Consider the following 27,033-nt stretch of genomic DNA (forward strand, 5'->3'; position numbering starts at 1 on the left):
GCTGAAAGTCCAACTTGCCAACAGTCTACACTGACACCCCTAATAAACAGTCATGAGAAGATCAGCCAATCACTTTTCTACATGCTTCTGCCCATTAGTAATTTGCCCTTTCTAGTAAATCAACAATGGATTTAATAAATTTTGATACATTACTTATCCACCATACCCACACATTTATAATTTGAAGTTTTCCAAGTTGTGTTAGCCTGCCCTCTTGTGGGAACAAGCTCTTCAATCTATTACTAGAAATAAAACATTAAATCCAACCTACTCAAATGAAACAAAACAAAAAGTGTATTGACTCTAATAATTTTACCCCAGGCTTTACTAATAAGTTCCTTCCTCAACTTTTGTACTCCCGATGTTTCTGATCCTTCATTAAGATTTACAAAGCTTTGTTTGCTTGCTTGCTTGCTTGCTTGCTTGTTTTTTTTGGTACCAGGGATTGAACCCAGGGACACTTAACCACTGAACCATATCCCCAATCCTTTTTATTTTTGAATTTTGATTCAGGGTCTCGCTAACTTGCTTAGAACATGAATAAATTGCTGAAGCTGGCTTTGAACTTGTGATCCTCCTGTCTCAACCTCCTGAACCACTGGGAGACATAGAGGCGTAAAGGTATGCACTAACCACACCTACCTGAGATACATAAAGTTTTTCAAAGAGGTTTTTATGATCATCTCTTATCAGAAAATTTTAAATACTTTAAATCAAAACCCTTTAATCTGTTTAACACACCTTTCCCAACCTTTTTAGTGGTCATCCTTTTATTCCTTTTCTTTAAAAAATATGGATAATCGAGGAGTGGCTCCTACAAGACCTCTAATGTCAATTAGGCCAATTATCATAATGCTAAGTGGAATAATTAATGTGTTCTGACACAAAATGTGCTTCGGTCTGCATGTTCCAAAACTTAGGATGATTATAAATAAAGCACTTTGCAAATATAAACACTAACAGATATGAAAATAGTGTAATAAATTAAGGGTTACTTATGCTTATAGACCATTATAGAGATTTTAAGAAATTAAGAGTTTCAGTATATTCTTAGAGGGATGGCATGTAATACTGTTGGGAGTAAATATAAAAAATATTAATTTGTATGTGTATATACCTTCTTGGATATGCTAGTATGAACTCAGAGAAAAGTATGGAAGAATTCAGACTGAATGCAGATGATACTGTTACTTTAGGGGAGGGGAGGAGGAATTTTTTGATACAGTGTCATTTTTGTAGTTAATTAAAATAATTGTATCTCACATTTAAAAATACAAGTACAACCAAAATATATAAACATGTTCTAATATATCCCTAACATCCCAAGATAATAAGAAATCATTAAATAGAGGATTGATTTCAAATTTAATTTTATGAACAGCGTGTTATAATAAAATAATCAGCAAGAAGTAAATTTCAGAAGAAATACAGGACTAGAAATAAAGGAATTTCAAAGGGATTTACCATGTGAATTCAGATCTCTTAAGTATTATCCAATCAATAACAAACAAATTTGTACTTGAAATATCAGAATGGAAAGGTTCTAACTACATGCTACTGTCTGATTTAAAATTTTTGCTATAGATTAATGTAAAATTGAAAGTATTTTCCTATGAAAAATAATGTCAACTTTACAACATTATCCTGACAATTATGAGAAGACACTGTTCCATGGCATGGTACATACGTATTACTAAACATTAAGTTTATTTTCTCTTTCTTCTAAAGCAATTTATAGTGAGTCTTAATTGATTTTTTTTTAATATTTTTAAATTGTAGATGGACACAATGCCTTCATTTTATTTATTTATTTATTTTTATGTGGTGCTGAAGATTGAACCCAGTGCCTCACATGTGCCAGGCAAGTGCTCTACCACTGAGCCACACCCCCAATTCCCTAATTGATTTTTTTTCTTTTTTTTTTTTTTGGTGGTGGTGGTGGTGGGGATTGAACCCAGGGCCTTGTATATATGAGGGAAGCACTCTACTTGAGCTATATCCACAGTAATTGATATTTCTTATCTGAATGGTAAACTAGTAAAACAACAAACACTCTTGTACATACCATATGTAAGCTAAAATAAAAAATGAATATTGAGATAGTTTTTCTCATTACTGTCTATAATTAATCATAGTTGGTTCAATAAAAAAAATCTTAGGTTTGGGGATATGGCTCAGTGATAGAGCATTTGACTAGCATGCACAAGGCCCTGTGTTCAATCCCCAGTACCACCCAAAACTGTAATTTTCCTGGACTGAAGAATAATTTATATGCTTCAAGTATATAACATTTCATATCTGCTAAAATTTTATAAATTTCCAAGGAAAGTTAAAAAATGTCATAACATAGTATTCTGAAAATTTAGTAAATTATTACTATAGATATACCAGCATGTATTAATCAAGTAAAGCTGGCTATAAATAATGGGAATTGTGCAAAGCCAAATACTGCACATGTTTTTCCCAGTCTTCAGCACAAGCTGGTTTCATGGGCATTATTATACCTATATATATTATATATCAAAACCTAATGCCTGCACGATGATCTCTTTTCAAAAGTGAATCAGGGACTGTGTTGTGGCTTAGTTGTAGAGCACTTGCCTAGCACATGTGAGGTACTGAGTTCAATCCTCAGCACCACATAAAAATAAAATAAAGGTATTGTGTCCATTTACAACTTAAAAAAAAGTGAATCAGAACTGGGTTTCAACCTTTTCATGTTTGCTCATGCCTCTATTTAATATCTAGAAGCAAAGAAGTTCAGTTTACATACATATGACCATTAAGGGGAAAAAATAATTTAATACATTAAATGGAGTCAAAATGACAAAAAAAAATCTGATGAAGAAACTCAAAGATTCTTGAATTATATAACCTTTAGAGAATTATAAAGCTTCTTTCATCCTACTTAATGGAATGAAAATAAGGCACTAGAATGATTCTAGATGCAAAGACCCTAATATTAATGAACTAGATTACAAAGAAAAACAGATTCAATCAACAAATAAGACAAAATACAATCAACAATATAATCCAATTATATAATATGCTACTGACAAGTAGAAAATAACCACCTACCTTGAGGTTTTACAGTCATATATCGAGCCTCAGTTTACAAATCAATAGATGGTTGATAGTTCTGACAAATTACCTACATTCAACAAATTTCTGGCACTACTGTTTTTTCAGTTACAAAAGTAACAGAAGTGAATATTGAATCAATATTTGGCCTAGGCACATTCACATACTTTTCCAAGCACACCAAATGCTAGATATTTGTTTTATTCTTTATTTAACAAATATTGATAAATTTTTGTAATGCCAGTGTCCTAGGACTACAGTGATAAACAAGACAAGTATACCTGCTTACATGAAACTTTCCTTCCAGTAGCTGAGATGATAATAAGTAATTAAGTAAATAGTTTAATTTGGGGTAGTGATAAATACTATGAAGGTTAGGGCTGGGATTTGGGATGGTCATAGAAATTTCTTTTACTTAAGTAGAAATCTATATCCTTTTATACAAGAAAGAACTTAAGAAACATTCTTAACAGGCTTGATCAAAAAGACCAGCATTTCAGTAAACTAGAAGGACATAGAATAGGGAATTAAAAAGAGGTAAATGAATTAAGATCATGGTAGAGAATAACATAAACTTTGAAATTTATTCTGAACATGATAAGAAATTAATGGGGATTTCAGCTGGGTTTGGTGGCCAATGCCTGTGATCCCAGCCAGCTTGGAAGGCTGTAGCAGAAGATCACAATTTCAAAGCCAGCCTCAGAAACTTAGCAAGGGTCTAAGCTATTCAGTGAAACTCTGTCTCCTAATAAAATATATAAAAAAAGGGCTAGGAATGTGGCTCACTGGCCAAGTGTCCCTGGGATCAATCTCTGGTACCAAAAAAAAAAAAAAAAAAAAGGGAAAAAATTACTGGGGATATTGTTTTCAAATTTGGGGCCCTTATTTATTTAAAAAGAGCAATGTAACTATCAAATGGACAATAGAATACTTGTCAGTAAGAGTGGAAATTGGGGGGATAGTAGGGGATAGGAAAGGTAGCAGAATACAACAATTACTAATTGGGCATTATGTAAAATTGTGGATGTGTAACCGACGTGATTCTGCAATCTGCATTTGGGGTAAAATTGGGAGTTCATAACCCACTTCAATCTAATGTATGAAATATGATATGTCAAGAGCTTTGTAATGTTGTGAACAACCAGTAAAAAAATAAAAAATTTAAAAAAAAGAGTGGAAATAGTAAGATAATTCAGGATGCTACTATAATAGTAAAGAAATTATGGTAATTTAAAATAAATAATGGTAGCTTACAAACACTAAGAGTTGTGTGGAAATGACCAAAAAAAAAAAAAAGTATCTTAAAAGGAACAAATCCTGAAAACACTGTACTACAAGATACAACAAAATGCCCATAATATTATTTCTTCAATAATTGAGTAGAAATGTTTTCAAAAGCCATGGAAAACAAAAACATATTGCCACTGGAATGGAGAAACTATAGCCCAGAGCATGTGTAGGAAGATAACGGTGATCCTAGAGTGTTTCTGGGTCTACTTTCAGCAGTGAAGCAAGACATGCAAGGAGAAAACAACCACAGGCAGTAATCTGACTAAGTGGGGTACAGGAGTCAGGCCCATCTCCCAATCCCACATGAATGTGATAAGCAGAACGTATCAGAGGTCTCTGCCCATAAACTGGAGCAGTGAATGTGGGTATATGTGAGTTAGAATCCATTACCTGAGAGATCAGAGGGAAAGGTGGCTGGCTAACACGCAGGAGAGAAAAAACCCTCATACCCAGAAGACACTGACCATGCACAAGACACCCTACACTCCCCTTTTATCTTTCCCTTCCAGAACTGCCCAAGGCAAGTCCATTTCACAACTGTCAGCCTATAGCTAAATGTCATAAATGTCAGAGGGGGAAATTCTTCATGACCAGAAAACCAGTGATATGAAGAATATAATAGAATAGTTTAAATGCATTTAGAATTCTAAGATTAAAATTATTTTGCTTAAAATTTTTGAAGAAACTGCTTTCCTTTTTTAAAAATTCTATTTCCAGTGCCACCGATGAGAAGTCCAAAGTCAACTGACAAGTTTGTTTGTTTCTTTCTCCTCTCTGGAAACATGAAATCACTGTCTGGCCTCAGTAATGCCAAATTTCACACAACGTGCTCTAGTTTGTTTCTAAGCCATTATACATGAACCTTTTCAATCAGGAAATTCACATTCTTCAGTACAAGACAATTCTCTTGAATCATTTGTTGATGATTTCTTCCCCATTTCATTTGTACTTTCTTTTGAAAACTACTATTAGTTGAATATTGAAATCCTTTAACTGATCCAATAAATTTCTTAACAATTTTTACTTCTTTCCCGTCACTTCTAACCTTTTGATCTACCCTTTCAGGGATTCCTTCAACATTAATTTATTTTAAATTTTATTATTTTTTTACATGACAGTAAAATAGTATATTTTGAAATATTATACAAACATAGTATAACTTATTATCTTCCCCTCCCTTGTTGTAGTTGAATATCCATATATCAGAGAGTTTTGGTGTTTGGGGACTGGCTTATTTCACTTAGCATGATGTTCTCCAGTTCTATCCATTCACCAGCAAATGACATAATTTCATTCTTCTTTGAGTAATATTCCATCACATTTTCTTTATCCATTCATCTGTTGAAGGGCACCTAGGTTGGTTCCATAGTTTGGCTATTGTGGATTGAGCTGCTATAAACACTGAAAGGCTATGTCACTGTAGTATGTTGATTTTAAGTCCTTTGGGTATAAACCGAGGAGTGGGATAACAGCGTCAAATTATAGGTTCCACTCCAACTTTTCTGAGGAATCTCCATACTGTTTTCCACAGTGGATGCACCAATTTGCAGTCCCACCAGCAATGTATAAGTAAACTTCTTTTCTTACATCCTCACCAAATTTATTGTTGCTTGCATCCATGATAATTGCCATTCTGACTAGAATGAGATGGAATCTCAGTGTAGTTCTGATTCACATTTCTCTACTTGCTAGAGATGTTGAGCAATTTTTTTCATATATTTTTGACCATTCATATTTCTTTTTTCTGTGGAGTGCCTGTTCAGTTCCTTAGCCCATTTATTGATTGGGTTACTTTGGTTTTTTTGGTGTTCAGTTTTTTGAGTTCTTTGTTTTTATCCTGGAGATTAATGCTCTGTCTGAAGTGGTGGTGGTGGTAGAAATTTTTAGTACTTCTATGGAGCTTTGATTTCTGCCATCATAATTTTAATATCTAAGAGTTATTTTAAGCAGACAAATGTCATTCTTTTGTAGTTCCTCCTTGTTTCATGGCTGCATTATCTTGTATATCTTTTTTTCTTCATTAGAGTCCCTCAAAAGACTTTTTCAATCTCCTGTCTAGAAGATAAAGTCCTGAACTGTCAGTATTCTGAGCCCAGTAGGATAAAGATAGGAGGAAATTAACTGGGATCCAAATCTCCTGTTTTTAGCATAGGACTCCTTCTCTAGGTTGTGTTTGGTGTCTCCCAGTCTAGGGAGCCTGGTTTCTTTCATTTCCAAAGAATAAATTCTAGGTTTTGCTAAGGTTAGACGTGGGGAATTGGGCACTTGCCCAGCTGACTGGTTAGCTAGGTCTTGGGAGAGAATTCCTCAGCTGACTTTTAAACAATCCTCCTTTCACCTCTATTTCCACATACTATCAATCTTGAGCTTTTTGAGACTTCTAGAGGGTAATTTAGGGTGTTTGGGTTTTTTTTTTTTACTGATTTTTGCTGCTATGAATTTAGAGTTCAGTTTCATATTATTAATATACTCTCCATGTTTCTAAAATTATAGACGTTGTCTATTCTCCAATCCCCCTTTACTGATCTTTCAATGAATTTCTGAAATGAGCAAAACTCAAAGTATAGACTTACCCATGTTTTGCTCCCGATAATACCTGTTTTTCATGTAAGTCATTATAAATGGCTCTTTATAAATTTCTTTTGAATAAAGAGATATTGTAAAGAAAATCCCTAAGAGTGTAAAGAAAATTGCTTTACTACCAGTTAACTCTTATGATTGAATTCCTGGTTACTTGGAATTAATAGATTAGGTAGTTTGTACTTTGGATCACAGAAATCAGTTTTTATTGTTTAAAGTTCATCTTTGTTATTAAAATTCAATTTTATATATTGATTTGAAAAATACTTAACTGACAAATATCAGAGAGAATAAGATTAATTTCACATATCTATGACATTTCATAAGTTAAGGCATTAATAATAATAAATACTATAATCTTTTGTATTAATTTTATTTTATGCTTCTACATACATGATCTCATTTTTTCTAATTTTCTTTTATATTTAAATAAATTTATAGGGAGAAGCGAAAAAGTTGAAAATTTCCTGACATTAATACTATATGCATTATATTAAGATATATTAATTATACGCTTATATTAATATCTTAATATAATGTATAATCTTATTTAAGATTAAGTGCTATTATAAGTTAAAATCTCTAAAGCAACCTATATATGTTATTTCTCTTTTTATTTTGTAAGAAATAATTTAATAGTACAGCTCTAAAAAGACTAAGGTTTGAGAAAAAGGGGAACAGGATTATGGAATAAAGGAACAGAGTTTTTATAGGGCTAAAACAGTGCATATTTATAAATTTAAGCTTTAATTTATTGTATTTTAGCTGAAAGATTCTCTGAAAACCAAACTTGGTAATTTATGGCCTAACAGTCGGTAGTTTATTCATCAGTTTGTGTTCTCACTTCTTATTCTCTCTCTTTTTTTTTTTTTTTTTTTTGGTACCAGGGATTGAACTCAGGGGCACTCGACCACAAAAAATACAAAATACCAGCCCTATTTTGTATTTCAGGATCTCTCTGATTTGCTTAATGCCTTGCCATTGCTGAGGCTGGCTTTGAGCTCATGGTCCTCCTGCTTCAGCCTCCAAAGCCGCTGGGACTACAGGCATGTGTCACTGCTCCTGGCTCAATTCTTATTCTCTTCAGAGATCAATTCATTCATTTAACAACATTTATTTAGTGACTACTATATTTCAGATATTTTTTCTTGACACTGAGGATACAACAATAAACAAAACAGACAAAAGCTGTGTTATCATGGAAGATTTATTTTGAACATAAAATATAAACAGTAAATATGAAGATGATAATTACTGTGAAGAAAAAGGAATATAGGAAGGGATACTCATGCTATTTTAAATATGTTATTTGGGATAGTCCAATTATCACTTCAAAAAATTAATCAAAAGCCTACAATAAAAAAATTTTAGTTAAAAAAGGAAAAGAGTAGGAAGAGCTTAAGATAATACAATAATTTTGCCATTTCTTCTGAGAGATCTAGGACAACAAATATTATATTGATGAAATTTTAAAAAAACAGAGTGTGATGATACTCCTATAAATGATATTGTTCAAAATTTATTTTTGGCTACACTTCAGAAATGATCTTGAGACATACACTGCTATGTTCCAAAATCATTTTAAAATAACCAGAGACCATTTTTAATTTTCTTATAACTTGAATAAAGTACATCATACAGAAATTTTAGATTGTATCATTTAAATCCTAAATGCAAAATGAGAATAACCAGACTACATTCAGTAAAAATCCCAATCTCCAAATTAAGCATTAGAAAGGAAGAGCTGGCAAAATTTACCTTGCCCAGAGCGGCTTTGGCGAGAATCTACACTTGACTGTCTTCGATCCTGTGGTTCTTCGCTCCCTCCATCTGCATAAGATTAGGGTGAAAAAAAAAAAAGAGCATAAATAAATGGAAACTGAAACTGATATAAAATCGTCCCTGAAGCCATCTACATCTTAAAATCTACTAAATCTATCATTTCCTTTCATATGATCTGGATCATTAAAATATTTGAAGATTTGTTTTCCATATAAAAAATGGTTCTTACTGTTGTTCTTATAGGGGTGGTTTATATTCCAGTCTAAAAGTCTAAGGGAAGTGTCAGAGATTTTTCCCCTCTACCATATGTATACATTCTATTCTGCATATAATGCAGTAATTTTATCAACTCTGAAGTTTATTCACAGAATTTCAGATTAGCAATGTTTAATGAGTGGCTGTTATTTATTTGTCATAGTTTGTCAAATAACACTATCTAAAGACTGTATTTTTACTGTAAGAAAATTACCTTTATATGCTTTAAAAAATGTAAAATAAATAAATCTATGAAATATGATTGAAATAAAAATCAAATTTTGAGTTTGCTTTTGCCATGATTTTTAAATTATATGAAAATAATCCATTTCCTTATATAAATCTTCATTTTTCAAGAAATAAGTACTAGAACTGGAATTTATAAAAAGCTATAACAAACGAGTTTAATTAAATAATTTCCTCAATTTTATTATATAGAAACAAACATCACTCATCTAAATAAAGTTGTCAGAGTAAAACAAATCAATAGATTGAGAATGTCATAAAGTATATCTAAGATAAAAAAATTGAGACTAAATGCCAAAGCTAAAATTTTAGCATAGTGATTTTTTATTTTTATTTTTTAATATTTGTTTTAGTTGTTAATGGACCTTTATTTAATTTATTTATATGTGGTGCTGAGAATCAAACCTAGTGCCTCACACATGCTAGGCCACTGAGCCATGACCCCAGCCACAGCATAGTGATTTAAATGCCTATAAATTTCTTTTTATTTTAGTCAAGTTTAGAATGTATTAAAGATTCAACAATCTCCTTTATTCTTTATCTTATACAACCAATTTTCTTATTTTTAACTTAATTGAAAAAAGTAGTAGCTACAGACAGGGTTTACAAGGACATCCTTTCCCTGCCTCTACTTACACTACTCTACTATTTTGTCACAGAGCTAATGTATCTTCATTTATCTTTTTAAAATACACAGTCCATTTTAAAATTCATTATTTATATAAAGTTACTTTTTAAGAATACTTATTAGATGTAAGGTTTAGCAATAATCAACACATATATAAAATATATTTATCAAGTATTTTTTATTTTGCAGAGGGCTTATCTAGCAAGAATAGCATCAGTCAATTGATTCTAAAAACAAAAGATAGTATATAATGAGTCCAAAATATTTACATCTGATTCCAGTATGACCTCAGCAACTAAGTACTCCCTTAATTTAACTAATAAGACTTATAAAATAATTTAACAAGCAAAAAGATACAAAATGATAAGCAGTTGTATTTTTGTAGCAATATGTAAATACTTTTAAAATCCAAATCATTTTAAGTATTCTGTTGTTATGATGTAAGTTACATTTGAATAAAAATATAATTAGACATGTTGACAAAATAAATATTTATTTAAATATTTTATTTGAAATAAAAGGGTAAGAATTTTTCCTTTGACATAATGGGAAAAAAATTAAAGCAAAAATCTACCTATGGATTATCAATATCTCAGAAGGAATGACCTGCCTCTGTTAAAAATTAATTTTTTAATCTTTTAATCTTTTTGAAGGAAATATACATGTTTATAATCTTCTTAACTATACTTCACATTCCAAGTAAGCAATTCTGTAATTTGTATGTATTCTTTTTATAAAGTTAGGTATCTTTTTTTTTTTAATTTTTTTATTTTTTATTGTTGGTCGTTCAAAACATTACATAAAGTTAGGTATCTTAACTGAACCAATTCAAACTTAATTTTTAGGCTTTTAAGCCCTTTAGGAATTCTGCTACCTCATGCTGTTAAGAATTAATATTCGATAGGTCTAAAAATCTTTAAATGTTCTCCTTTCCAATATTTGTTTAAGAACTCAAAGAAAGGTGGCCAACAATCATTAAGTATGTACTATCTGCCAGGTATTTTAGATAGTTTATCAAAACTTTGGAAGTAAATGTCTATTTCATAGATGAAGACACAGAAACTGATGGTGACTAACTGGACTTTAACTGAACAACTTGAAAGTAAGGGCAGTGATAAGGTGGTGTGATTCATTACATCTCTTTGCTATTAACTTCTATCCAAATTTATTAAATATTTATTGAGTTTAATTTGTTATCATGGTTCCATCTCATTTTCTCCTCATAAAAGAATGTGTTGAAAGATTAATTCTATAATTACAGCAATTCTTCCATTTTATAATAGGTGTTTTCTTTATTTAATTGATTTTTAAAAATCAGTAGAATGGATTACAATTTTATTGTATGTATACAGCACAATTTTTCATATCTCTGGTTGTATATAAAGTATGTTGACACCAATTCATGTTTTCATACATGTACTTTGGATGATGATATCTATAGAAGTTTTCTACTAAAGTTGATTATGAAGATTTAATCTTACACTTCAAATCCAATCTTCTTATTTGTTTCCAATATAAAGTTAAAAGACATATTCTCTAAAGAAAAATACTTTTCTAGAAGCACTTGTGTGAGTTCCCTCTCTCCCAAACCTTTTATTCTACTAAAAAAAATTAAAGAGTACTTTCTTCGGCAATGAACTGGCTGCAACCAAAATAAACTAAAGTACTTTATTATGAATTCTGGGACACTTTGCAGACTCTATAATCTTTCCTTCCCAGGTCTACATACCTGCTCTTTATATGGATACCATTATTTAAGAAATTCTAATATAAAGAAGAAAATTTAGGACTTGACATGCTGTGGTACCTCTGCTTTGGTAACTAAGGCTTACTTCATGCATTGGTTCTCCATTTCTTAATTGAATTTGTCACTGCAAACTTAGCTATGTATACTTTACAAGGAATTTTTTAAAAGCTGCCCTAACAAGAAAATATAAGAAAAAGAGCTCTTTCTAAATATTTACAGTGTGAAAACATGATACATTTTTTAAAATTTTTTAATGAAAAGGTCAATGTTCATTACACTGACGTATGAACTACTCTAAATCAACCATTTCCTGAGCTGGAAACATTTTTAACTCACTTATGTTCAGGTACAAGTTTAAGCCAATAGGTGCTGTCATAAAAATTATGCTGGGAAAAACAAATAAGAAATCTGATCTGCCTAAAACATGTTTTGAAAAAAAAAATCTATAAATACACTTAACCTAGAATAATTTTCATTTTAAAAGGATGTCCCTGAAATAGTATAGAGGTATACCAAAATAGAACTACAGTGGTGATTTTTTGAGTACCAGAGATTGAACTCGGGGGCACTCAGCCACTGTGCCATAACCTCCATCCCTATTTTGTATTTTATTTAGAGATAGGATTTCACTGAGTTGCTTAGCGCCTCACTTTGGCTGAAGCTGGCTTTGAACTCAAGATCCTCCTGCCTTAGCCTCCTGAGCTGCTAGGATTACAAGTATGGCCACTGTGCCCAGCTACAGTCGTGATTTTCAACCCTGAGTAAATGCACTTGTGATTCTGTTCCTAACAAACTTTATTTAATGACACTAAAATCTGAGTATCATATAATTTATGTGTCCCAAAATATTATTCTTTTTTTCAACCATTGAAAATATAAAAACCATTCTTAGAGTATGGCCCATATGAAAACTGACAGTTTTCTAACGGTTAGGAGATTAGTTAGAAGGCTAATTAAAGCAATCTCTATGGAAAGTGATGTTTCTTGAACAACTTGAAAGTAAGGGCAGTGAAAATGAAAGGAAGGCTCTGCAAATGACACCTAATTTACTCCAGGGGTCACTGAAAGTTTAATGGTAGCAAGATCTATTTCCTGGCTTTCTGTAGGTGATTTTGGGAATGAAGTATAAGAATTCCAGAAAAAATACTCTAAAGAAATTAAAGACACCCCTCCCCCCTCCACCGCTTAATTACATGATACGTATCAATCTCTGTGACCAAGCCAAGCATTTGCAAGATGACTAAAAGTACATAATGCATTGTGGAAGACATTTTCCCCTGAGTAAACCTTTATGATTCTTAAAGGGATCAAAGCTGCAATCTTGTGCCACAAAGCAACTCTTGGCAAATACAAAAAAACACTGATGTAATTCCAGGCATCCTATTGATCAAAATGGAATGAAATTAGAAATCAACACAACAAAACTGTACAGAAACTATATAAACACATGGAGATTAAACAATGCACTTTTGAATGATGAATGGGTGATAGAAAAAATCAAGGGAGAAATTTAAAAATACTTAAATGAGAATAGTAATACAATATGTCAGAACCTCTGGGATTTTATTAAGGTAGTTCTAAGAGGAAAATTTATAGCTATGAGTGCCTATATTAGAAAATCAAAAAGATTCCCAATTAAACAACCTCACAATGCACCTTAAGGCCCTTGGGGGAAAAAAAACAATTCCAAAAACAGTAGAAAGAAGAAAATAATTAAGATCAGAGCTGAAATAAATAAATTTGAGGATAAAAAACTAAAAGATCAATGAAAGAGAGTTGGTTTTTTGAAAATATAAACAAGATTGATTATTAAGCCCTTAGCCAAACTCATCAAAAGAAAAAGAAAGAAAACCTGATTAATAAATAAAATTAGAGGTGAAAAATGAGAAATCACCACAGGCATCACAGAAATCCAGTGGATCATTAGAGACTATTTTAAAAACTTATACTCCAATAAATTGGAAAACCTAGAAGAAATGGATACATTTCTAAACTCATATTACCTGCCAAAATTGAATCAAAAGGACAAAGAAAACAATAGCTAGCAATGAGATAGAAACAGTAATAAAAAGCCTGTCTAACAAAGAAAAGTCCAGGACCAGATGAATTCTTAGCTGTCTCTACTAGATCTTTAAAGAAAAACTAAGGCCATTATTCCTAAAATTATTCTATGAAATAGAAAGGGCTGGAACACTTTCAAATTCACTCTATGAAGCCAATGTCACACAAATACCCAAAAAAGATAAGGACACATCTAGGAAAGAAAACTATAGATCATTATTCCTGATGAAATTAGATACAAAAATACTTAATAGAATTTTAGCAAATCATGTTCAACAACATTTTAAGATTATATATCAAAATCAAGTTGGTTTTATTCCAGAAATGAAAAAATGGTTTAACATACACAAATTAATAAATGTAATTCATCTCATAAATTGAATTAAGGACAAAAATCACTTAGTCATCTCACTACACACAGAGAAGGCTTTTGACAAAATTCAATACCTACTAAGGATAGAAAGAATCTACTTCAACATCATAAAGACTATATTAATATATAATATAATACTACTCCTATTTAATATATTCCAGCCAGAGAAATTAGGTAAAGAGAAGGAAATAACAGGGATAAAAACAGAAAAGGAAGAAGTCAAATTTGTCACTGTCCTCAGATGATATGATCCTATACTTAGAAGATCCAAAAAACTCCACAAAAAGACTGCTAGAACTAATAAATAAATTTGGCAAAGTAGCACGTTACAAAATCAGCATACAAAAATCAACAATTTTCCTGTATACCAACAATGAATGTGCTGAAAAAAGAAATCAGGGAAACAATTCCATTCACAATACAATCCCCACCAAAATACCAAAGACATTCTTCATAGAAGTAGATAAAAAACAGTCCTAAAATTCATTTGGAAGAATAAAAGACCCAGAATAGCCAAAACTATTCTAAGGTGAAAAAGCAATGTTGGAGGCATTACAATATCTAACTTCAAATTATACTACAGAGACATAGTAACAAAAACTGCATGGCACTGACATAAAAATAGATACACAGACCAACTGTACAGAATAGAAGACATAGAGACAAACTCACACATTTATAGTCATGTAATTCTTGGCAAAGATGCCAAAAATATACACTGGAGAAGAGACAGACTTTTTCACAACTGATGCTGTGAAAACTGGTTATTCATATGTAGAATGAAATTAGACCCTTATCTTTCACCATGCACAAAAAAATAAACTCAAATGGTTCAAAGACGTAGGTATTAGAACAGAAATTATGCAACTCCTAAAAGAAAATGTAGAGTTAACACTCCAACATATAGGCACAGGCAATGACTTTCTCAATAGGACCTCTGAAGCTCAGAAATAACGCCAAGAGTTAAGAAATGGGATAGTATTAAATTAAAAAGGTTTGCACAGCAAAGGGAACACTTAGGAATATGAAGAGAGAACCTACACAATGGGAGAAAACCTTTGCTAGCTACTCTTTTGACAGAATTAATATCTAGAATATATACAGAACTCAAAAAATGCTCTACCAAAAAAATCAAATAACCCAGTTAATAAATGGGAAAATGAATTAAAACAGAAAATTATCAAAAGAATAAACACAAATGGTCAATTAATATATGAAAAATATGTTCAACATCATTAGCAATTAGGAAAAGGCAGAACAAAAATTACATTGAGATTTCATTTCACACCAGCCAAAATGACAGTCATCAAGATTACAAACAATAATAAACACTGGAGAGGATGTGGAGAAAAAGGAACATTTTTACACTGTTGGTAGGATTGTGAATTAGTACAACCATTATGAAAATCAGTATGGAGGTTCCTCAAAAGAGAAGGCATGGAACCATCATATAATCTAGTTTATACTACTCCTTGATATTTATCCTAAAGAATTTAAGTCATCATACCATAGTGATACATACCCATGTTTATAGCAACATAATGCACAATAGCCGAACTATGGAACAGTCCTAAGTGTCTATCAACAGATGAATGGATAACAAAAAATGTGGTATATATACATATTGAATTTTTATTTGTTTATAAAGAAAAATAAAATTATATCATTTGCAGGAAAATGGATAGAACTTACAACCACTATGTTAAGCAAAATAAGCCAAACTCAGAAGGTCAAGGGTCATATGTTTTCTCTTATATATGGAAGCTAGAGAGGAAAAAGGAAAAGAAAGGTGTGTGTTGGCAGGTGGGGGGTGCAGGAAGGGAGGTGCTAGTATCCAACAAAAATCAAAGAAGAAAGAAACTAGGAAGTATGAGATGGAGAGGAAGCAGAGAAGTGATGGGGAATTATATTGACAAGATTATATTTTTATATTGTGGCATGTATGAATATGCAATAAAAATTCCATCATTATATACAACTATAATGTACCAATAAAAAATGTGGAAAGAGCTGGGCATGGTGGCACGTGCCTGTAATCCCAGCAACTTGGGAGGCTGAGGCAGAAGGCCCAAGATCCTGTCTCAAAATAAAAACTAAAAAGTGCTAGGGATATGGCTCACTGGTTAAGTGTCCATGGGTTCAATCCCTAGTCCAAAAAAAAAAAAATAGGTGCAGGAGACCTGCAATCTTAGATTTATTAATGCCAAATACAGTAGAGTATATTACATAATGCATCCATACATTTCCATAGAAATGTAACTGAATACATAATTTAGTCATACTACTGGGTTTATACCCAATACTGGGGTGGTGGGGGACCACAATGGACTCTGTAATTACTAAGACATCTGAGGCAAATTGTGAAGATATTTCAGACTGGAATATCACTCTAAATAAAACACTGGTGATAATAAATGAGTTGAGCAAAGTAACAGGATATAAAATCAACATCCATAAATCAAAGGCATTTCTGTACATCAATGACAAATTCTCTGAAACAGACATTAGGAAAACTACTTGATTTACAATAGCTCCAAAAAATAAAATAAAATACTTGGGAATCAACTTAACAGAAGAGGTGAAAGATCTCTACAATGAAAACTAAAGAACACTAAAGAAATAAATTTAAAAAGACCTTGGATTATGGGAAAATATCCCTTGTTCTTGTATAGGCAGGATTAATATTGTCAAAATGACCATAATACCAAAAGCACTATACAGAGTTAATAAAATTCCAATCAAAATCCCACTGACATTCCTCACAGAAATAGAAAAAGCAGTCATAAAATTTACCTGGTAAAATAAGAGACCCAGAATATCTAAAGCAATCCTTAGCAAGAAGAGTAAAGCAGGTGGCATCACTATACCAGATCTTAAACTATACTACAGAGCAATAGTAGGAAAAATGGCATGGTATTAACACCAAAATAGACCTGTAAACCAATGGTACAGAATAGAGGACACAGAGACAAACCCACATAAATACAGTTATCTCATATTAGACAAAGGCACCAAAAACATACATTGGAAAAAGGACAGCCTCTTCAGCAAATGGTGCTGGGAAAATGGGAAATCCAAATGCAACAAAAATAAAATTAAGTCCCTATCTCTCACTATGCACAAAACTCAACTCAAGGTGAATCAAGGACTAGGAATTAAACCAGGCACCCTGTGCCTAATAGAATTAAAAGCAGATCCAAATCTCCATCATGTTGGATTAAGTCCTAACTTCCTTAATAAGAATCCTGTAGCACAAGAAATAAAATTAAGAATCAATAAATGGGAGCTGGGGTTGTGGCTCAGTGGTAGAGTGCTCGCCCATTATGTATGAGGCACTGGATTCGATCCTTAGCACCACATAAATATAAAATAAAGATATTGTGTCAACCTAAAACTAAAAAATAAATATTTTTTAAAAAAATCAATAAATGGAATTGATTCAAACTAAAAAGCTTCTTCTCAGCAAAAGAAACATCAGTGAGGTGAATAAAGAACCTACAGAAAGGGAGCAAATTTTTACCCCTCATACATCAGATAGAGCACTAATCTCCACAATATATAAAGAACTCAAAAATCTTAACACCAAAACAAAAAACAAATAACCCAATCAATAAATGGGCCAAGGAACTGAACAGATACTTCTCAGAGATGATATAAAATCAATTAACAAATATATGAAAAAATGTTCAAGATCTCTAGCAATTAGAGAAATGCAAATCAAAACTACTCTAAGATTTCATCTCATTTCAGTCAGAATGCTAACTATTAAGAATTCAAACAACAATAAGTGTTGGCGAGGATGTGGGGGGAAAGGTACATTCACACATTGCTGGTGGGACTGCAAATTGGTGCAGCCAACATAGAAAGCAGTATGGAGATTCCTTGGAAAACTTGGAATGGAACCACCATTTGACCCAGCTATCCCACCCCTCGATTTATACCCAAAGGATTTAAAAACAGCATACTACAGTAAGGCAGCCACATCAATGTTTATAGCATTCACAATAGCTAAACTGTAGATCCAACTTAGATACCCTTCAGTAGATGAATAGATGAAGAAACTGTGAAATATACACAATGGAATATTACTCAGCATTAAAAGAGAATAAAATCATGGCATTTGCAGTTAAATGAATAGAGCTGGAGAATATCATCAAGTAAGCCAGTTCCAAAAAACCAAAGGCCAAATGTTTTCTCCGATATGTGGATGCTATTCCATAATGGGGGTTGAGGGGCACATAGGTGGAATAGAGGAACTTCAGACAGGGAAAAGGGAAAAGAGGGAGTATGGGGGTAGGAAAGATGGTGGAATGAGATGAACATCATTATCCAAAGTACATTTATGAAGTAAATGGTGTGACTCTACTTTGTGTATAAGCAGAGAAATAAAAAATTGTGTTTTATATGGGTACTATAAATTAAAATGCATTCTGATGTCATGTATAATAAATTATAATAAATAAATTTTTAAAATAAAAAAATAAAACATTGTTGAATGTCACAATATATAAATGACATTATAATGTCATTTTCTGTTTTCATGAAAAACTAACATATACATCATTTCTGCAGTTTGATACTTAGGTTTGAAACCAAAATTCGATTTTTAAAAAAATTTTTTCTTGTTGCCTTTAATACCTTTATCTTATTTATTTATTTTTTTGTGGTCTGGGCCGGAACCCAGTACCTCAAACATGCTAGGCAAGCACTTTACCACTGAGCTATAATCCCAGCCTCCATTCTTTACTTTTTTATGTAGTGATGGGGATTAAATCCAGGGCCTCATGCTAGGCAAGTGCTTTACCACTGAGCTATCGCCCCAGTCCCCAAAACTTAGATTCTGAATAATAAATCCACTTATAAAAATTTTACTGGTAACTTATTTTCTGCAAATGAAGAATGAAAACCAGTGTATATCACAAAATAAAGGTAGAATAAAGTACAACAGTCCTCTATAGAAAACACATTCCTTTTACTCAATTTCAAATTACTTGTAAGAGGATTTCATAAAATAAAGCACAATGATCCAGGTGCAGTGACACACATCTATAATCCCAGCTACTTGGAAGACCAAGGCAGGAGGATTGCAAGTTCAAGATCAGCCTGTGCAACTTAGCAAGACACAATCTCAAAATAAAATTAAAAGGTCTGGGAATGTAGTTAAGTGACAGAGCACACTGGGTTTATCCCTCAGTACTCAGGAGGGGGCGGGACCCACAATGGACTCTTATCACTAAGGCATCTGAGGCACATAGCTGAAGGTGATATTCCAGACTGCAATAGATGCCCACTTCTTCAAACACAAGGCCACAAAGATCATAAATAATCAGGGGAACTTGATACAACTAAAAGACCAGAATAAAATAACTGATCAAGAATTAGAGACAAATTAACTACCTAAGACGTTAAAATGGCATTCTTAAACTTGAACAGGTAACTAAATGAAATCAGGAAACCAACACATGAACAAAAGGAGAAATTAACAAAGATAGAAAACATTTAAAAAGAATCAAACAAATTCTAAAGCTAAAGAACACAATGATCTCAAAGAAAATTTCCATATCAAGCTTCAACAGAAAAATCAAGCAGAATAATAAATCAGTGAACTTAAAAACTCAAGTCATATGAACAAAATGAAAATAAATCAAAAAGAGAAAGCCTATGGGTCTCATGGAATATTATAAAGCAGACAAATGTACACATTGAGAGTCTGAAAATCAGAAAAGAAAGGAACAGAAAGCATTTTATTTTACTTGGTCTTTTTCAATGTGCATGACAGTAGAATGTATTTTGATGTACTATACGTACATAGAGTATAACTTATTCTAATTAGGATCCCATTCTTATAGTTGAACATGATGTAGTTACACTGGTCATGTATTCATATATGAACATAGGAAAGTTATGTCCTATTCATTCTACCATCTTTCCTATTCCCATCCCTCCCTCCCTTCCTTCATTCCCCTTTGTCTAATCCAACGAACTTCTATTCTTCCTCCCCACTCCCCTTATTGTGAGTCAACATCCATATATTAAGAGAGAACATTTGGCTTTTGGTTTGGGGGGACTGGCTTATTTCACTAAGCATGGTAGTCTCCAGTTCCATTAATTTACTGGAAAATGCCATAGTTTCACTCTTCTTTATGGCTGAGTAATATCCCATTGTGCATTTATACTGCAATGTCTTTATCCATTCATTGGTGATAAGTGAATTGGGCTGCTATAAATATTGATGTGGCTACATCATTTAAGTATGCTGATTTTAAGTCCTTATACCAAGGAGTGGGACTACTGAGTCAAATGGTGGTTCCATTCTGAGTTCTCTGAGGAATCTCTATGCTGCTCAGAAAGCATATTTAAAGAAATAACAACAGAAAATTTCAACAACAGAATCTGGAGAAATGAGCATTCAGGTTCATGAAGCTCAAAAATTAGATATAAAGATATCTTCACCAAGGTACACTATAATCATGTTCTTAAATGTACAAGACAGAGAATTTTGTAAGTAGCAAAAGCAAAGCAACTTGTTACATACAAAAGAAGACTCACAAGCTATCAGTTGATTTCTCATTGGAAAACCTGCAGGCTAGAAGAAAGATTGGCATGATACACTCATAGTGGTGAAATAAAAAGAACTGCTTATCAAGGATACTTTATGTACAAAGCTGTCTTTCAGAAATTATGAAGAGATAATGACTTTCCCAGACAAAAATTTTAGAAATTCATGACTACTAGACCGGCACTTAAAAAAATGATAAAGGGAGTTATTCAGGTTGAAATAAAAATATGTTAACAACAACAATAATAAAACACATATAAATGTTGAAAATATGCTAACAACAATAACAAAATACATATAAATGTATAAAACTCACAGTTAAAGTAAGAAGACAGTCAAAATTTCAAACGCATTGGCCTGTTAGGGTGTATGCGAATCAATTTTAGGGTTACTACAAAAGTTAAACACAAATTTTTAAAAAATAACTATAGTTACAATAATTTGTTAATGGATATAATATACATACAAGATGTTTGCTGTGATATGAATAACACGAAATGTGGGAGGAGTAGAAATTGAAGTGTAGAGTTTTTGTATGTGGTTAAAGTTAGTTGTTATCTGCTTAAAACAGATTATTTTATAAGATATATCATGGTACCCAAAAAGAAAAAAAAACATAGTAGACAACAGAGAAGAAACAAATAAAAGCATTCCATGACAATGATATTATATAATAATAATTTTTACTATAATAGCCAAAAGAAGGCATCAAGAGAGGACCAATGGAACAAAGGAACTACAAAGTTAGAAAACAACTAAAAAACTGGTAGTAGTAAAGTCTACTTGTCAATAATCACTTTAAATGTAAATGGGTTAAATTCGCTGCCAAATCACAAACAGTAGCTGAACTATAAACTATATGCTGCCTACAATGAGACTATATGTGCCTACATGAGATTCACTTGAGTTATAAGGACACACATTGGCTGAAAGTGAAGAAATGGAAAAATATTTCATGCAAATGATAACCAAAGGATAACAAGTATGGCTATAGTTATATCAGATAAAATAGATTTAAGTTAAAAAAAATTGTCACAATAAATAAATAAATATATAATAACAAACACAAAATATATAATGACATATAAAATATATAATGAGAAAGAGGTCAATGTATCATGAAGGCACAATCATTATAATATCCATGCACGCAAAATTGAAACAAAATATATAAATCAAATATTAACTGAACTGAAGAGGAAAATAAACTGCAAGGCAATAATAGGGGATTTCAATGTCCCACTTTCAACAATGAATAGATCATCCAGACAAAAGATCAATAAGAAACAGCAAAACTAAACAATACTATAGAACAAATAGACCACAAAGACACAATACAGAATATTCTACTCAACCATAAAGAATATATGTTCTTTTCAAGAGCATATGGAACATTCTCTAGGATATATCATCTTACCACTTCTATTCATCACAGTACTAGAAGTCCTATGGAACATTCTCTAGGATATATCATTTACCACTTCTATTCATCATCATAATAGAAGTCCTAGCCAGAGCAATTAGGGAAGAAAAAGAAATAAAAGACATCCAAACTGGAAAAGAGGTAGTAAAATTGTCTATCTGCAGATGACATGATTTTACATGTAGAAAAATCCTAAAGATTTCACCAATAAACTTTAAAAATAAACGGATTCAGCAAAATTTCAGGACACAAAGTCAACAAAGGAAAATTAACCATGTTTCTATCTATTAATAACAAATAATTAAAATGAAATCAAGAAAACAATTTCATGTGCAGTACCATTCTAAATAAAAATAGAAATTAACTTAATCAATGAAGTAAAATATAAATGCACTAAGAGCTATAAAACATTAATGAAAGAAATTTTAAAAATATAGATAAATGGAAGGATATTGTGTTAATGGAATGGAAGAATTAATATTGTTAAAATATTCATGCTATAAAAGTAATTTACAGGGTCAATGCAATCTCTAACAAAATTCCAATGACATTTTCCACAGAAAATGAAGAAAAAAATACTGAAATTCATAAGGAGTCGCAAAAGATTCCAAATAACAAAAGGAGTCTTGAGACAAAAACAGAAACAAATACACAAACCAAAACCTAAGTGCATCATACTACCTAATTTCAAAATATAGTACAAGGCCATATTAATCAAAACAACATGAAAACAGATATACAGAGCAGTGAGACAGAGTAGACAGCCCAGAAATAAATCCATTTATTTAAATAAATAAATCCATATTTTCATGGTGTCCCAGAGATTTCGAAGGTGCCAAGAACACCCAATGGGGAAGGTGTTTTTAATAGATAGAGTTGGCATCTGGATATCCACATGCAAAAGATAAAACTGGACCCTTACCTGACAACATTAACAAAATTTGACTCAAGATGGATTAAAGACTTAAATGTGGGACTTAAAACTACAAAATTACTGGAAGAAAACAGGAAGAAAGTGTCTTGACATTGGTCTGGTAAATGGTGGGTTTTTGTTTTGTTTTGTTTTGTTTTGTTTGGCTATGACCCCAATAGCACAAGCAACAAAGGCAAAAAAAAAAAAAAAAGACAAGCAAATCATATATCTGATAAAGAGCTAATAGCCAAAATATATAAGGAACTCAAACTCAATAACAAGAAAACAAATAATTCTAAAAGCAACAGGTAAAGGACCTGAATAGACATTTCTCTAAATAAGACTTACAAAAGACTAAACAGGCCTGTGAGACAAAGCTGAAACTTATTGTTCATCAGGGAAATACAAATTAAAATCACAATGAGATATCACCTCATACCTGTAAGAATGGCTGTAATCAATAAGAGAAAAGATGACAAGTGTTGGCAATAAGGTAGAAAAGGAGAACCCTGCAATGTTGGTAAATGTAAATTAGCAAAACTATTCTGGAAAACAATACAGAGTTTTCTCAAAAAATTAATTATTAATTATTTTTCATGGAAGTTATGATTTGATGAAGAAGAAACAAAAAACAACAAAGAAAATCAACAGAGGGAGGTAGTACCCTTAAGGAAAAACTAATCAAATGAAGAAAATCAAGTCAAATAATAAAAATAAACAAATATGGCTGGGAATACAAACCATGTCTCAATAGTAACTCTGGATGTTAATGGCTTAAACTCACCAATCAAAAGATACAGGCTAGCATACTGGATTCTTAAAAAAGACCCAACAATATGCTGCCTCCAGGAGACTCACCTGATAGGAAAAGACATTCACAGACTGAAGGTGAAAGGTTGGGGAAAATCATACCGTTCACATAGACTGTGGAAGCAATCAGGGGTTTCCATCCTCCTACCAAATAAGTAGACGTCAAGCCAAAGTTAATCAAAAGGAATAAAGATGGACATTACATACTGCTCAAGGGAACCATACACCAACAAGACATAACAATCATGAACACATATGTCCCAAACAATGGTGCAGCTATGTTCATCAAAGAAATTCTTCTCAAGTTCAAGAGTCAAATTGATCACAACACAATAATCTTGGGTGACTCTAACACACCTCTCTCCTACTGGATAGATCTTTGAAACAAAAGTTAAATAAAGAAACTATAGAACTCAATAATACAATCAATAACTTAGACTTAACTGACATATATAGAATATTTCAATCTGCATCAAGTGGATACACTTCATTCTCAGCAGTACATGGATCCTTCTCTAAAACAGACCATATACTATGCCACAGAGCAACTCTTAGCAAATACATACATTTTATCGGATCATAATGGAATGAAATTGAAAATCAACGACAAAGTAAAAAATAAAAATTACTCCAAAACATGGAGACTAAACAATATGCTACTGAATGAACAATGAGTTGCTGAAGACATTGAAGAGGAGATTTAAAAATTCTTAGAGGTAAATGAGAGCATAGACACAAGATATCGAAATCTCTGGGACACTATGAAAGCAGTTCTAACAGGAAAGTTCGTTGCATGGAGTTCATTCCTTAAAAGAAGAAAAAGTCAACAAATAAATGACCTTACTTTATATCTCAAAGCCCTAAAAAAAAGAATAAATCAACAGCAAAAGCAGAAGACAAGAAATAATTAAAATTAGAGCTGTAATCAACGAAATTGAAACCAAAAGAAACAATTGAAAAAAATAATGAAACAAAAAGTTGATTCTTTGAAAAAATAAATAAAATTGACAGACCCTTCCAAAGAGAAGGAGAAAGAGAACTCAAATTACCAGCATACATGATGAAAAAGGTAATATCACAACAGACACTACGGAAATACAGAGGATAATTAGAAATTATTTTGAAAACTTATACTCCGATAAAATTGAAGATACTGAAGGCATCAACAAATTTCTTAAGTCATACAACTTGCCCAGATTGAATCAGGAAGATATACACAATTTAAACAGACCAAAATAAAGTGATAAAACAGAAAATGCCATCAGAAGCCTACAAACCAAGAAAAGCCCAGGACTAGACAGATACACAGCCAAGTTCTATAAGACTTTTAAAGAAAAACTAATACCAATACTCTTCAATTTATTTCAGGAAATAGAAAAAGAGGACTTCCAAACTCATTCTATGAGGACAATATCACCCTGATTTCAAAACCAGGCAAAGACACATCAAAGAAAGAAAACTTTAGACCAATATCTCTAATGAACATAGATGCAAAATTTCTCAATAAAATTCTGGCAAATCGAATACAAAAACATATCAAAAAGATCATGCACCATGATCAAATGGGATTCATCCCAGGTATGCAACATAAGGTTCAACATAAGGAAATCAATAAATGTAACTCATCACATAAATAGATTCAAAGATAAGAATCATATTATCATCTCAATAGACACAGAAAAAGCATTTGACAAAATATAGCACCCCTTCATGCTCGAAACACTAGAAAAACTATGGATACCAAGAACATATCTCAACATCTTAAAGGCTATCTATGCTAAGCCCCAGGCCAACATCATTCTAAATGGAGAAAAATTGAAGGCATTCCTTCTAAAAACTAGAATAAGATAGGGATGCCCTTTTTAACCACATCTATTTAACAGTTCTTGAAACACTGGCCAGGACAATTAGACAGATGAAAGAAATTAAAGGGAATCTTATAGGAAAAGAACTTAAATTAGCACTATATGTTGACGATATGATTCTATACCTAAAAAAGCTCCACCAGAAAACTTCTAGAACTAGTAAATGAATTCAGCAAAGTAGCAGGTTATAAAATCAACACCCATATATCAAAGGCATTTCTGTATATCAGTGACAAATCCTCTAAGAAGGAAATGAGGAAAACTACCCCATTTACAATAGACTCAAAAAATGAACAAACAAATAAAATACTTGGGAATCAACAAAGAGGTGAAAGACCTATACAATGAAAACTATAGAACCCTAAAGAAAGAAATCAAAGATGACCTTAAAAGATGGAAAGATCTACCTTTCTCTTGGATAGGCAGAATTAATATCAAAATGACCATACTACCAAAAGCACCATAAAGATTTAATGAAATTTTAATCAAAATCCCAATGGCATTCCTCATAGAAATAGAAAAAGCAATCATGAAATTCATCTGGAAAAATAAGAGACCCAGAATAACTAAAGCAATCCTTAGCAGGAAGAGTGAAGCAGGTGGCATCATTATACCAGATCTTAAACCATACTACAGAGCAATAGTAACAAAAACAGCATGGTACTGGCACCAAAACAGAGAGTAACCCACAATATTACAAGTATCTTTTATTAAACAAAGGCACCAAAAACATGCATTGGAGAAAAGATAGTCTTTTAACAAACGGTGCTGGGAAAACTGGAAATCTATATGCAACAAAATGAATTAAGCCCCTATCTCTTACCATGCACAAAATTCAACTCAAAGTGGATCAAGGACCTAGGAATTGAACCAGAGACTCTCCATCTAACAGAAGAAAAAGTTGACCCTAATCTTCATCATGTGAGATTAGGCCCCAAATTCCTTAATAAGACTCTTATAGCACAAGAATTAAAACCAAGAATCAATAAATGGATGGAATCAAAAAAAGTTTCTTCTCAGCAAAACAAACAATCTGTGAGGTGAATAGAGAGCCTACATCTTGGGAGCAAATTTTTACCCCTCACACATCAGATAAAGCACTAATCCCTAGGGTATATAAAGGACTCAAAAAGTTAAATACAAAAAACCCCCCAAATAACCAAATCAATAAATGGGCCAAGGACTTAACAGACACTTCTCAGAAGAGGATAGTCAATCAATCAACAAATATATGAAAAAATGTTCATCATCTCTATCAATTAGAGAAATGCAAATCAAAACTACTCTAAGATACCATCTCACTCCAGTCAGAATGGCAGCTATTATGAAGACAAACAATAATAAGTGTTGGCGAAGATGTGGGGAAAAGACACACTCATACATTGCTGGTGGGACTGCAAATTGGTGCAGCCTATATGGA

At 32.1% G+C, this 27,033-nt stretch overlaps 1 protein-coding gene across 10 annotated transcripts in view; it reads right to left on the minus strand.

The window, feature by feature from the left end:
* Nucleotides 1–27,033, minus strand: part of Tanc2 (tetratricopeptide repeat, ankyrin repeat and coiled-coil containing 2) — a 417,090-nt gene that overhangs the window by 295,127 nt on the left and 94,930 nt on the right. For all 10 annotated transcript variants that reach the window (XM_040268622.2, XM_040268621.2, XM_078041904.1 and 7 more), the window contains one exon: nt 8,710–8,781. In XM_040268622.2, coding sequence (XP_040124556.1) covers nt 8,710–8,781 — 72 coding nt within the window. The remainder of the gene's footprint in view (nt 1–8,709; nt 8,782–27,033) is intronic.

The sequence above is a fragment of the Ictidomys tridecemlineatus genome, chromosome 3 (genome assembly GCF_052094955.1).
Source record: "Ictidomys tridecemlineatus isolate mIctTri1 chromosome 3, mIctTri1.hap1, whole genome shotgun sequence".
Classification (NCBI taxonomy): Eukaryota; Metazoa; Chordata; class Mammalia; order Rodentia; family Sciuridae; genus Ictidomys; species Ictidomys tridecemlineatus.